The 13,953-nt window shown below is 62.0% G+C and overlaps 1 protein-coding gene across 1 annotated transcript in view; it reads right to left on the bottom strand.

The window, feature by feature from the left end:
- Nucleotides 1-6,018: 6,018 nt before the first annotated feature.
- Nucleotides 6,019-13,953, bottom strand: part of GATA5 (GATA binding protein 5) — a 52,680-nt gene continuing 44,745 nt past the window's right edge. The window contains exons 4-8 of the mRNA XM_014532773.1: nt 13,302-13,477; nt 8,357-8,482; nt 7,782-7,869; nt 7,384-7,511; nt 6,019-7,058 (exon numbers count right to left, since the gene is read on the bottom strand). Of these exons, the coding sequence (XP_014388259.1) occupies nt 6,903-7,058; nt 7,384-7,511; nt 7,782-7,869; nt 8,357-8,482; nt 13,302-13,477 (674 nt within the window). The 3' untranslated portion in view covers nt 6,019-6,902. The remainder of the gene's footprint in view (nt 7,059-7,383; nt 7,512-7,781; nt 7,870-8,356; nt 8,483-13,301; nt 13,478-13,953) is intronic.

The following is a 13,953-nucleotide window of genomic DNA, read 5'->3' as shown; positions in this document are numbered from 1 at the left end:
GGAGAGGACGACTTTGCTGCAGGAAGCGAATGGACCTAGTATTTTAGTCAGGAGGTTAGCGGGGCTGGGCTGCGGTGTCCTAAATCTTCACTAGAAAGTCCTGCGGAGCTAGGGAGAAGGACGCGGGTCGAGGAGCTGCCCTCTGTCAGCCGGGGGTGGGGACAGGGACGCCCGCTCAGGGTGCTGGTGATTGGAGGAGGCTCTGTTTTAAGTGTTTTCTGTGTTTGGTTTAGAAGCTTCAGGACAAGTCATTCCACTCTCCCAGGTGCCTGTGGCAATTTCAGGCTCCGGCTTCTGCACTGAGACTCAGAGGGGCTCATGGTGGGGCCGACTGCCCTCCACTGGGTCCCTGAGGGAAGGCCCCCAAAGCCATTCATCACGGTTCCTAGCTCAGCTGAGGAAACCACACCGCCCATCGTGCCCAGACCTCATCTGTCTCCCTTCCCCCAGCCCTTGACCCCGAGGGTGGCAGATGGGCCAGTGGTGCCAAGTTCAAGATGGAGACCAGCGCCTGTTCTCCTCGGGGCCACCACCCTCCAATTCAAGCCCAGGCCCCACAGTTTATTAGGCAGGTCAAGGCTGTGCTCAGCCCCAGGGGCAGACCATGTTGGTGGCCTCAAGCTGGCCAGTGTTCTTGGGTGACCTCTGAGCTCTCAGTGGGATCCTAGGGGGCTCCTGGCTGCCTTGACTCCTCCCAACGCCCCCTCCCCATTTTGAAATTGTTAGGAGGCTCCAGTGCAAAGGAGAGGGCAGGTCCTGGCCGGGGCCGGCGGTCCTACTCAACTTGGCATGACGGGTTTTTGATATTTCCTTCAGAATCTTTAGAAAAACTCTCACCTGGTCTGCTGCTGCCCACCCTGCCTGCCTCCCCGGCACCTGCTCTTCTTCCATGGGAGGCCCTGCCGCACCGCCCACGTGGCCGGCCCGGTGCTCCTCGCCCCACTGGCCCCAAGATCACCCCCCGGGGCCTGTCCAGCAGCATCACAGAGTGGGAAGGGACAGCCGCCAGGAAAGGGGGCTGTGGCCGTCAGACCGAAGGCGGTGCGGGGTCAGGGGGTCAGGTCCGGCTTTGCCTCTCCGTGTGTCTCTGTCTCTCTGTGTCTCTCTGTGTTTGCCTCCATCCATCTGGGTCTCTCCATTCCTGGCCTGCCCCTCTTGACCTCATCCCTCCCTCCCTGTCCAGGCACATGGCCTACTGTGGGTCCACCTTGACTTGCCCATTCCTGGCCACCAGGGCCTCTGGGGGTCGAGACCGAGTTCTGAGTTCTCTGCGTGTTAGAAAACAAAGACAAGCCAGAACAGGGCGTGGCCATTGTGTAATCTCCAAAATGTTTATATTGAGCAACTTGGCCCGTTTTACACACAAGAGACCCACTCGGGAGTAATGAGTTCAGAGGTCAGACACGAAGCCCTCAGACCCTGCTAGGGCTTCTGTCCCTCTCCATCCTGAGTCAATTCCAAGTTTCTGGGAACCAGAATCCAGCACTCAGCCTGGCCAGTGTCCATGGGCTTCCGGGCAAGGCTGGTCCCGCTGCGTGCTGCCCGCCTGTGGCCACCCTGAGTGTGCCCTGCTCTGAAGGCCCCTCCAGTGGCCTCTGTCCTTTCCCAGTCCCTGCAGGCGTTGTCCAGGTGTGGGAACATCCAGCCCTGCCACACCCCAAACCCAGGACAGGCCCCGGCTCCCCCGTCTGAACTGGCCTCGGCCCTGAGCCTCAGGGGCCTGGGGCCTGCTCAGAGGGGGAGGCGGGTGGTCTGGGACCAGGGAGGCAACAGCTGAACGTCCTCCTCCCAGGGCCCACTCGAGGAAGCCCCTTCCTGATCGCACGCACAGGGCGGCACTGGTGCGGAGGCGAGAGCCGGCCTCCGTGCCTGGGGCAGGACAGTCTCAGGGCCGCCTGCACGCTCCACCCCTGCAGGAGCAGCTGGGCAGGGTGCCACTGCACACGGCCGGACAGGCTCCTCTCCCTCTCTCTCCCGTGAATCGCCCCCCACAAATCCTCCTCTGGGGACCTCACCTCACCCGTGTTGTCCCCACCCCCATGGCAAATGGCTGGTCCTTGGAGGGGCTGGTCAGCACCCCCAGGCCAGACTCTTTGCTCATGCATGTATTCCCCACCGAGTCGGTCGGCGCTGGCTCTCACAGGGACACGGGCTGCAGCGAGACGGAGGGAGCGTGGGAGCGTCCAAATCCGTGGTTACAGGTGGACAAGGTCCAGGAAGGCCGAGGTGCAGGAGGGGCCAGGGTGGGGTCTGCTTGGACCAGTGTGGACAAGCAGGGCCTGGCTGAAGAGGTGGCCTCTACGCTGAGGCTGCACAGATGGGAAGTGACCAGCCAGGGGAGGCGCCACTGCTCCCAGCTGGGGCCTGCCCGCCTCCCAGGCTTCTCAGAGGCCAAGCAGAAGGGACAGTGACCGTCACCTGCCTCTGCTGAACCTCCCGTGGGAAGGGACCAATTGGGGTTGTGGCCAGGTCACCTGTCCTGGACCCCCACTGCCCCTCCCATGCAGGCCCGCCCTCGCGAGGAGGCAGCGAGGCTGGTCGGCAGGGCTGGCTGTGGAGACCCGTGGAGGCCGCCTTTGTTGTCACTTGGTTATAAAAGCTGCCTCGGAGGTTTAGGGAGAAGCACTTCAGAATAAGCTGGATTTGTCCGATGCTCTTGCAACGCGGTCTGGAAAGCTCACTGGACACGTTCCCCTGCTCTTACTGGGCATCTAGGTTGTTTCCACTGTGTAAGGGCCGCCCCAGGGAGGGCACGGCGGCTCTGCCCGGAGGCGACCCTGGAGCCACCTTGCACAGCCTGAGAGAGGCGTGCGGAAGAGGTGCATCAGGGTCTCAAGCCCTGAGTAACATGCCGTCGGTTAGGCACAGACGAGGGAGCGGCACATGCAAAGGCCCAGAGCCATGATGTGTTTGGAGGCTGACAAGTGTCCCCAGTACCAAAGAGTGGACGCAGGTGCCGTGAAAGGGGGGCCCTGAGGCCACGGGGCCACCATGGCTGGAGCCGGCCGAGCAGTTGCTGGGGCGGCACCTGGGCCAGAGCATTTGGAAGCAAAGGAGAGACGCCCAGATTTGCATCATGGAAAGTCTGAGCTCCAGGCCAAGGGGGTGGGAGGGTAGAGGAGGGCCCCAGCGGGGGTTCCTGGGACCGGTGAGAGCAGGGCCTGGCATCGAGGCACAGGTCTCGGGGTGTGACACCCAGGCTGGGAGTCCCCAGGGACAGCTCCGGGCGGGAGCTGGCTGTCTCCTTGGCCCGCTGGCTCGGAGGGCGGTGGAGAAGAAAGGCTGTGGCTGGGGAGGAAGAGCCCAGATTCCTCTGTGCGTCCTGCCCTGGAGTCCAATGTAGAGGCCTGGTCTGGCCTCCAGTCCCCCCCACCCCCCTCCTCCTTCCCCCAGGCCCCAGTGCAGCCAGACACTGTCCACCAGCGGTGCCGCGAGCCCTTTATCAGATAATAAATAAGTCGGCTGGAGCCGTCCATGTCAACATCTTGGCGGGCCTCGCAGGGCATTGTAGGGGGGCTGCCTGCGAGGGCCTCCGCGTGGCCGTTGAGGGCTAGCCACCCCCACCCAGGCTCCGAGGGGCCTGCCAGGCTCTGCCGAGATGTGATGTGTATGGGTAACAGGCACTACAGCCTCCCAACTTCAGGGGGCCCCACCCCTCTGGCCTCTCGTCTGCCAAAAAGGGTCCATGTGGGGGCCGGGACCCAGGGGAGCCTCATCAGCCTCTTTTTGGGCCTCTGTCCACACAGCCTGTCCACACCACAGCCCCCGAGTCGCCACCCACTTCCCCTGGGCTTGTGGCAAAGGAAAGAGCAGTGAGCGGGGAGGACACCATCCCTTCCCTGAGGCACCTGGTCTTCTCCCGACCTGGTGCCCAGCGCTTCCCCCAGGACCGGCTCCTCGGTCCCTCCCGCCTGGCCCCAGGAGTGCCCGGGAGGCTTTGAGCCCCTTTGCCCTAGGCCCGGCCCCCAGAGGCTCTGGGGTCTGGGCATGGCTGGGCTGGAGGGGTTCAGGGTGGTGCTCGTCCGAGAGCCCAGGGGGCATGCAGCGAACATGCTGCTGACACCTGCAGCAAGGCAGGCGGAAGGCAGGGTGAACGTCACAGACCCTGACCCCATCGTCAAGGACGTGTGTGTGTGTGTGTGTGGGGGGGGGGGAGGTGGGGGGGTGCTTCTGCCTCAAGGACCAAGCCTGCAGGAGTGTCCCTGGGACACGTTTGGCTGCTGCCCTGCAGCTGGAGTGAGCCACCAAGGGCTGGAAGGTTGGGAGAAGGGCACCTTAAAATTGTTCTGATTTAAGAAACTCTGACGAGAGGTCCTGGTGTCGCCCCTTTCTATGCCCTGTGTGCTCACCGGCAGGGTCTTCTCCCTTCCCCAGGCACCAGGGCGGAGCCCGGTGGGGGCTCGGTGGCCTCTGGGACGCGGATGGGCGGGGACAGCTGCAGGTGGCGCCCCTCCTCGGGCTCCCTGGGCAGAGAGGCTGGAGATGAAGTGGGTGCAGTCAGGCAGCGGCCATGAGGTGGCCTTTCCACCCTGTCACTATGATAAGTGGCCCAGGCTGCAGGCCTGCCAGCCCAGTGTCCGGTTGTTTGTGACCAGAGGGCAGAGCCTGGGGGCTGTAGCAGGAGGAAGGGCTGCAGGAAGGGGTGCCCAGCGGCTATATTAAGGCTGTAGGCACTCGGGGAGAAAGGCTTAAATTTAGCAGCAACGCCATGCCCAGAGGTGGGGCTCAGCCTCGCTCATCCTGGGCACGTCCTTAAAAATGACAAAAAGAGGTGGGAGAGATGGCTTCTTCCTTCCCTCTGCCAAACCCACCCCTGCATCTGTGCAGCCCCGCCCCCTCGCCTGCCCCACTGCCACCTCCAGGAAGCCTGTGGTTGGTCAGTGTGAGTGCTGCCTCCAATACTGGGGACTCTGGGGCCTGGGCCCATGCCCGCGTGCGTGGATTACAGGCCAGGGCACCTCCCCTACCTACAGATGGGGAAACAGCTTCCGACAGAAGCCACTGGGCTCCTGGCAGCAGCACTGTGCTGTGAGGATGCTATGCAAGCCCCTCCACACCTGGGCCCTCACGTGGGTGGGCCTTGCTGTTGGCCTGATGCCTTGTGTTCCCTGGTGCCTCAGTTTCTCTCATCAGGTGTCCACCCCCTCGAAGGGGGAAGGGCAAGTGATGGGGCTGGACAGGGCAGAGCTTCCCTCTGAGGCGGGAGGGGAGGCTGGCGAGGAAATGGGAGACCCCCTAACTTCTCTGTGCTTCAGTTTCCTCACCGGGAACAGTCTCTTGGGAAACCTGTGGGCATGGAGACGAGATGGCAGCCAGCTCTCTCTAGCAGCAATCTCACATCTGGCCACAGGCAGGTGCACCTGGCACAACCCGAAGGCACTGCCTGCTGCCGTCTCTCCCATCCAGCCTGCTTGTGGGAAGTGCTGGTAGTGAGCTGCCAGACTGGCCTGCCCACGAGGGGTTTCTTCTGCAGCCTGGCACTGGCCGTGCAGTTCCCTATGCCAGCGGTCGCCAACCTTTTGGACCTCACGGACCACCAGCTGGCGACCGCTGCCCTATGCGGCTACAGGCCCCGGGGCTGCGCTGATGTGGCCCAAGCCCTGCAGCAGCTCCGTGTGTGAGAGGCTGGGCAATGCCCGGCAACCTCGAAGGCATCATCCATTCTGCAGGCGCCCTCCAGGGTCCTTGTGTGACCCAAGCTGGCCAGCGATGTCCAGCAGACAGGCCCCTGGGACGCATTTCTGAAAGGGATGGTCTGATGTTGGACGTGTTCGCGCGAGGCCGGGAAGTTCCACAGGTGATAGAGACAGGAAGGCAAAATCAAGGTCTTTATTTTACATATTTTCTTATGGCCTTGCTTGTCTTAAAAAAAGAAAAAAGGAATGCGTGTGGAAAGTGGGCTGGTTGCCCTCAAGGGGCAGCTGTAGGTGAGCGGACATTCTGGAAGCTGGTTTGAATCAAGTTGGGAGTTGGGGAAAGAAGCTTTTAATTGGAAGACTTTACTTTTTTTTTTTAAAAAAATTCCAGTTTCTGGCTTCCCTGGAAAAACCAGGAGGTCTTGTTGGTTAAAGTAGCATCTGGGTACAAGTGCCATGGCCCTCCGGCAGGGTGTGCCCCACTCCCCTCCACTCCCTGTTGCCTCCAACATTAAGCTGTTAGCAGCCACCCATCAGCTCCCGTGGGCAGAGCTGTGTCTAGTTGGCAGGACCAACTTACTAGTAACCACCCGACCTGCGAAGGACTTTTGCAGGAGAAAGGGGGTGTGATAGGTAATTCTGCTGGGACAACAGACAAGCCCGGATGTGCGCTCACCCCACCAGCAGCCTGTGGGTCGGAAAAGGCTCAGGTACTTCACTCTGCCTGTCAGTGATGCTCACACACAGATTCAACCAGAACAAGGTCTTTACTGTCTGCGAGGACGGCGAGGTGCAGGGCTTCCCCCGGGGGGGGGGGGGGGGGGGGGTGGCGCGTGCATGGCCTGCACACCTGCCCCTGGCAGCCCTGCGCTTAGAGGAGAGGTGTCTTCCTGGCCTTGGCCATTCCGTCTGTGATCCTGCTTTCACAACAAAAGGTTGAGTTTTTCCCAGCAGCTGCCACCTGTAAACATGGCAGTGGCAAGTATTGACAACAGAATTCAGGTTGGCGGTAGGCACCCCTGGTCAGAGTGGTGTGAAGCCTCATGCAGCATTTGTGGGTCCCTTATTGGGGGGGCACGAGCCTCTGTCCCCAAGGCCTTCACCCCACTCCGGGGCCTGACTGCCATCTGTCCAGGCCTCTCCGCTGCAGGCCCAGTGCCTCGAGATCCTGCTGGCTGCTGTCTCTCCTGGTGGGTGGCCCGGTGGGCTGACCCTTGTGCTGGAGCGACACAGGTCACGAGGTGGGTCTGGTGGGTGACTGGGAACCTAGGCCAAGGCCAGTGCACACCAGGCCTCCTGGCGCAGGGCCCCTCCCAGTCCAGCCTGGGAGCCCAGGGCCATGGAGGGGAGGGGGAAGTCTTCAGCCTCGAATTTGAACTCCAAGTGGCTGGGAGCCAGGGGGTCGTCCACCTGGCTGGAGGCCTGCAGGGAGGACAGGGATGTGTATAAATTCAGGAACCCAGGCTGCCTCACGTGGGATTGTGGGGTCAGGAAACCTCACCCTAAGGAGTCCCCTCACTCCTGGAATGGAGAGGGGGACCTCTTGTGAGTGTCGACGTGATGACATGCTGGGCTCTCAGCCCGCGTCTAACACAGGTCAACTCTCGGTACCAACGACCAGCTGTGTGGCCAGCCCTGAGCTCCCGGGAGAGGCCTGCAGGGGCCCTGGCCTGGCCAGGGAGTCGGGCTTCCCTGAGGAGGTGCCTGGGAGCCAGCTCTGGGCACCCACCCCGTCCATATGCCTTACCTGGGAGGTGACGCAGGGCCCAGGGCAAGTAGGGGATGCCAGGTTGGGCTTGGGTTTCAGAGTGGCCGCTGAGCTCTCAGGGATAGGGATGGAGGACGGCTGGGAGGCTGTGGTGTTCCCTGGGCACCCTGGGAGGAAAGGTGGGGCATTTATAGAAGCTGCCACACAGCCCGTCCCTCCTGCCTCAGTGCTGGGGGAGCTCCCTGCCCCTCCCCCAACCAGAGCCATCCCAGAACAGGTGGGGGACAGTGTTTGCAGCGGACATGTAAACCTCGAATGGTGGAAGGTGAGACAGTCCAGGTGATTCCTCAGGGACCACAAGCCCCACCAGAGGGCTGGGAGCGACTAGTGGCTGGGGTCCCAGCTCCCACCCAGCACCTGGGGCCCTGGCCCTGCACCTGAGGGGCCCTTGGTCTTGGCAACATTCTTAGGCTTCCTTTTCCGAGTCTGGATGCTTTCCTTCTTCATCGCCAGGGGCCGGGGCACCTGCAGAGACATGCAGGGGTGGGCGGCGGGTCCCTCTCCCTGCCCGCCCCTGGGGCCCCTGCCCTAATCTCGGCCCTGTACAGCCAGGAGCCCTGCTGGGCGAGCTGCCGCCTGGGCTGCTGCTTCCCTCCAGGCGGGTGGAGGAGCTGTCCCACCCCAGCCTCCTGGAGCCGTCAGGGCCAGGGGGACCCTGGGGTGCAGAGGCAAGACTAAGTGTCCAGCTGCTGCCCCTGGCTGAATGGCTGTGAGAGAGCCACAGTGACGTGACGAGCCTCAGTGAGCCCATCTGCACAATGGGCCTGAAAGTAGCAGTATGTGGGGCCCCATGTGTAACACGGCCAGCCCCAGCCCCACCCACCTTATTCCTCCCCAGCCCCCTGGTCCCTAAGTGCCAGGAAGGCTGGTCAAGTGACCCAACTGGGGATCCCTGTCCCCAGCTCAGGCTCAGCAGCCCTCGGCCTCTCCCCATCCACCCTGCCCCACTCACCCCGTGCAGCTTGGTGTAGAGCCCGCAGGCATTGCACACGGGCTCGCCATCTGCGTTGCGCCGCCACAGCGTGGTGGTGGTCGTGTGACAGTTGGTGCAGCAGAGGCCGGCACGGCGGGTCGAGGACTGTGGGAGGGGAAGGCCAGTGAGACCCGGTGCTGGGGGCCCAAGGCTCTGGGCTGCTGGGCTAGGCACAGCTGGAGGAGGGGGATGGAAGTGGACTCAGACTGACTGGCAGCCAGGACTGCCCCCCGTGGGGCCGCCAAGGTGTTGTGAGGCTGTCCTGAAGTCCATGCCCCATGAGCCTGGCACAGGTCACGTCACTTTTGGGCCTCAGTTTCCCCAGCAGTGAAATGGGGGTGATACCAGATCTACCGCAGGCCTGTTGTGGGGCTAGGATCTCATGAAGACCCCATATTTCTACAGTGAGTGGCACCTCCAGAGGCCAGGCCCCAGGCTGGACGTGTGGGGACCTGCTGGTCCTCTGGACACCTGCCTCCCAGGACCTGGGACTCAGCATGGGCATAAGTCAACAACTCCCCACTGGACAGCGGGCTGAGGGCACCAGCCTCATCGTGCCTCATGTCAGAGTAAGACTGGGCCCATCGGAACCTTCCAAAGGCCGTTTCCTTCCCGTGTGTCCCGGCAGAGCTGACCCCCAAGCCTGCAGGTCCATATCTGACGAGGGACCCCAAACCTCCCTATGCTTAGGTGCCTGATGGGGCCCAGACAGCACTAATTCCAGGAATCCTGAGAAAGCAGGCGTTTGAGGCTCAGGTTGGGGACCTAACGGGGCAGAGAATCTGAGGGGCCCTCCCACCAGCTCAGGCATCCCCGGCACCCAGAGCCCAGCCACCTCTCTCTCAGCACAGATTCTGCCTGACTCACATTTTGGTGTTTGGGTGGAATCTTGTCACCCATAGCCCGGGAGCTCCAGATGCTCTGTTCCAGGCCCAGGGCCCCAAAGGTACCTCGGACCCAAAGTCCTTCCCCGCATTCCAGCAACATCGCCTGCCGGTGGCACCAGCCCTCCCCAGCTACCTGCCCCCAGACTTTGTCCTGGGGGTGCTGCTCTCTCCTCACCAGCCACTGCCTCAGATGCCCCTGAACTTGTCCCATCCTCTCCTCCACTTGTACTGCCCCTGCCTGGTCCCCGTGCAGCCAGGGCCAGCCTAGGCCACATCTGCTACAGAAGCCCATGAGGACCCCATACTTAAAACTTTCCCAGCCCGAGGGCAATCAAGAGACTGCCAAGCCAAGCCACAAAGGAACCTGACCTGGGGGGTTAGGGGTCGGCAGACAGGGCCAGCCTCAGTTTCCCCACCTGTCAGCAGTCTCTAGGACCCTTCCTTCTGCAATGACTGAGGGTAGCAAGCCTTGTTGACCACCCACTTCCCCCAGGCTGTGGTCAGCGGTCAGGGGCGCAGACCTGCCCCCTGTGAATGGCCGGGGAAGGAAGTGGGGCTTGTCTGAAGCCTGGGCACCAGCCACTCCCAAGAAAACACAGGCCCTGGAAAGACCTCTCCACGGGCAGAGGCCACCGGCCGACCGCGTCCAGAGAGCAGCTGCTTTCACTGGACACCAGGGTCTCCCCCTGCCCCCCCTCTATCTGCCCCTCGGTGCTGGGAGCTGTGCACACAGAGGGTGCCTGCATGCAGAATACATACACAAGCACCCAGCCCCCCCAAAGCACGCGACCCAGCCTCCCTCTCCCAGGGAGTGTGAGGGGACACTGGGAAGCCACGTCTGAAATTCCTACAGTGAGCACAGATCCAAGTTGAGAAATTGGAGATTAAATTAAAATTAAGAAAATGGAGGAAGAACAACCATGAAAAAAATTCAATGTGTTTGCTCATTGAGCTTGCCCTCTCACTAGACTCGTTTCAGAGGGGAAACTGGGGCTCAGAGGCCCTGAGGGGCCATGTGCCCTCAGGTGGGCGGAACCACCTTCCTGGGCCGGACACAGGGCGGACTGAGCCTCCATCTGCCTGCCTCCCAGCGGAACCAGCGCTGGGCCACTCTCAGGCCCTGACTGCCAGGCTCCCTCCGCTGCACTTGGTTTTCTGATTTGGTCGGTTCTTTTCAAATGAAGTGAAACTTCAAAGGCTGCGGGCCCAGCAGAGCCACCTGAGCTCTGGGGCACCCAAGGAAGTCGGGGCGGGGGCAGCACTCTCCACACGAGCAGGGACACTGGGAAGGAAATCAGCTGCAGGTCACATGTGCGTGCAGCAGCCTCGAAAAATGGCTCCAATTTCAAACGGGTCCCCTGCACATCTTGGAAGGGGAGACATACGTGGGGGACATTAACCCGATAAGCTTGTGTCCCTGTTGCTCAGGGCAAACTTCGTGGGGACAAGAGCCTGCGAGGCAGGGCTGTGCCAGAAGGTACACCTGGCCAGTGAACATCAGAGCCCCAGTCAAGGTCCAATTTCCTCAGCGAAGAACACTGGGCCCCCACGGCACTGCCACTTCCCGGAGCTGGCACCAGGCTGCCATAGGCCAACGAGCCTACTGTCCCTGACTTGGGCTGCGGGCTCCAATGTCCAGGAGGGGGGCTGATGGGGCTGCAGAGCGCCTGGCCCACCCACAGTGACGGAAACCACCACAACTATCCGCCCTGTCTACACTGACGGAGACCTCAGGCCAAAGGTGCACCCCAGCCTGCCAGTGACTAAGCAGGCACATGGCACGCAGAGGGCAGCAGCTATGAGCCTGCAGGGAGGGTGCTTGTTATTGTCACGTTCCTGTATCTTGGTGACAAGCTTCTCGGGTGTTTGTAGTCATTTAAAGGTCAGGACAAGTTTTTCCTGGGGAGGCCCCCCCGGGACTTCAGGTCTGGCCACACACAGGGACAGTGAGACACTGGAGTGGGGGGAAGCCTGGGGCCACGGGCCCAGCCCCATCGTGGCGGGAGCCATGTGGCTCAAGCTCTGGTCCCGGGACTCTCTGAGAGTCTCGGTTTCCACACCAGCCTGGCCCTGCCGGGACCAGCCACAGGGCAAGCATTGGGGCTGCCCCCCCGAATGCCAGGCAGGAATCCCAAAGTGAGCCAGAGTGAACCCCTAGATGCCGCTTGGGGAGAGACAGGTGAGCCCCCGGCGCCACTTGAGAAAAACTTCCTGGGCGTGTTCCACACTCAGATCAGCGTGGGCCTGGACATGGTGACCAGGCTGTGCACCCTCCACGGCCCATGCCTTGGGGAGATGAGCGGTCTCCGGGGCTCTCCCCCTTAGCAGGCACCCTAAGTACCCTGTGTTCCCCAGACCAGCAAGCAGAGGCCTCACCAGGCCAAGTGCCCAGGCAGCCTGTTCACAGAGCCAGCCAAAGCCGAAGTGCTCGGCAGAGCTGTCTGATCTGGCCTTTACCACACGGCGCGGGGACAGTTCCTGAATTCATCGCCCAGGGGCCTGGGCCAGGAGACCCAGGACAGGGGCAGGGGGCTCAGCGTGAGGGGGACTCAGGGGACCCTGAGGTGGACAGTCCTGGCCTTTACCCAGGGTCTGCCATGGGCTCTGGGTGCCCAGGGCTCTGGCTGTTGTGAGGATAACCATCTCAGCGCTTAAATGGCAGCCCTGCCTGCCCACCCCCAAGTCAGGGGTTTCCTGCTGGGAGGTGGGCCCTACAAAGGTGGGGACACCATCTTGTCCCGATGACCAGTGTGTCCTTGGCACCTGGCTCGGGGCCTGGCACAGGGAGAGTGAAAGAGCCAGAGGAGGGCTGGCCTGCTGCTTGGGGTCCCCCAGTACCTTCCCCTCTTAGCCTGTTTCCCCTCAATGAGGGACACACCAGATACGGGCGGTACAGCACACCAGGGGGTGGGGGTCATGAATGCAGGGGCAGAGATGAGAGTGTGGGGTGATGTGGACTCTAAGGGGCCCCCTCTCTCTGAGAGACACAGTGTGAGTGGAGGAAGGTTGGGGAACCCACAGAGCCCCAACGCCAGGCCAAAACAGAGGGTGCAAACAGCGGCGCTCTGCTGCTTCCCACCTGCCCAGTCTGGGGCTCGGAGGATGGCCCGATGCTCCCGTAGCCGCTTCGGTTTCTAGTAAAGGCCTGCAGCTGAGCCCCCCACCCAGCCCAGAATGGCAACTGTGTGGCTGGGCTACCCCACAGTGTCAGCCAGGGATCAGCCCCCTCCACCCCTGCCAGGGCCTGCTGCACCAGAACTGGCCAGAACCGGCCAGAACCGGCCGACTGACCCTGACAGGACTCATCCCAGCGTGAGACCAGAAGGCTCGGCACCCCCAGCACCGTACCCCTGCCCAGACCTCAGCAGGAGCCACTGGCAGCGCTGCCTCACACAGCTCGAAATCAAGCAGTCCCTTCCCCTTCCTTACACAGTCACGGGAACATCAGCGTTCGCCTGTGAACCGTATAGACTAGAGCAAAGCAACTTCACCTCTTTGCTCAGCTTCCGGAGCTCTGCCCCGCCTGGGGCAAAAGTCCGGCTCCCAGGCCCAGCTCCCACCAGGCCCCGGCAGAAGGAACCAAAAGTGAAAACAAGATTTGTCCAGAGAACAACCGAACAACCAACAGCCGAAGCCCTGGTCTGATCCCGTCCCTTCAGGATCAGGTAGAAAGTGCTCCCCAAAGGGACATCGGGGACAGCGGACCCAACGCCCCTGCTGTGTCCCCTAATGCCGCACCCACACAGCATCCAGCTTCCCGTCCAGCCCACGCCAGGCCCCTCGTGCCCCCACCACCAGACAAGAAGCTTGTCACCCAGTCACCCTCAAAGCCACAGGGCTGAGCCCCCAGCAGACTGTCCCTATCCAGACTGGGAGACAGGCAGACCCCACCAAGTCGCAGCCTCAAGCTTAGGGAGGAGGTCCTTTGTCCCTTCCCCCCATAGCAGTGGGGAGGCGCCGTCACCCCTCTGGGGGCATCCCCAGAACGCAGCACCTGGGTCTGGACTCCCACGCTGCCAGCTGGGTCCCACACTCACCAGGCGCTTCTGGGGCCGCACCAGCGGCCGGTTGACCCCGTTCATCTTGTGGTAGAGGCCGCAGGCATTGCACAGGTAGTGGCCGGTGCCATCCCGGCGCCAGAGCGGTGTGGACAGGGCCCCGCAGTTGACACACTCACGACCTTCACCAGGGAACTCCTCCAAGAAGTCAGACACTGCGGGGACAGGCAGCTCATGGGACGAGGCCCTGTCCCTCCCTGGCGCTCGGGGGCGTCTGCGGCACTTTTTCAAACTTATAAAAATTGTGCCTTAAATTTATTTTATTGTAAAATATATTTTATCTAGCTGTAAATTTACATGCAGTAAAGTTAGTGCGAATTTAAAACACTCCTCTGGGTTGGTTTTATAAGGTGGGGAAGGTTTCATAAATTAACCGTTGGTGAGGAAACAGGGAACTGCCCCGACCCCAGCCGGGGTCCAGCTCTAGGGTCTGTGATTTCCACCCTGGAGAGGTAGGGGGTCTGCGCAGAGGGAGCCTGGGAGGGGCCTGTCCTGCTCAAAGCGACAGCATCCGCGGGGCCAGATCTCCAGATCCTACAAGAACAAGGCCTGTCAGCTTGGCTGTGGTCGCCACTTCGGGAGGCAGCTCAGCGCAGCCCCACGGCCTCAGCGGGCACACAGACCCGGCCTC

This window comes from Myotis brandtii, unplaced genomic scaffold, assembly GCF_000412655.1.
Source record: "Myotis brandtii unplaced genomic scaffold, ASM41265v1 scaffold915, whole genome shotgun sequence".
Taxonomy (NCBI): Eukaryota; Metazoa; Chordata; class Mammalia; order Chiroptera; family Vespertilionidae; genus Myotis; species Myotis brandtii.
This window is presented reverse-complemented; position numbering and strand designations above follow the sequence as displayed.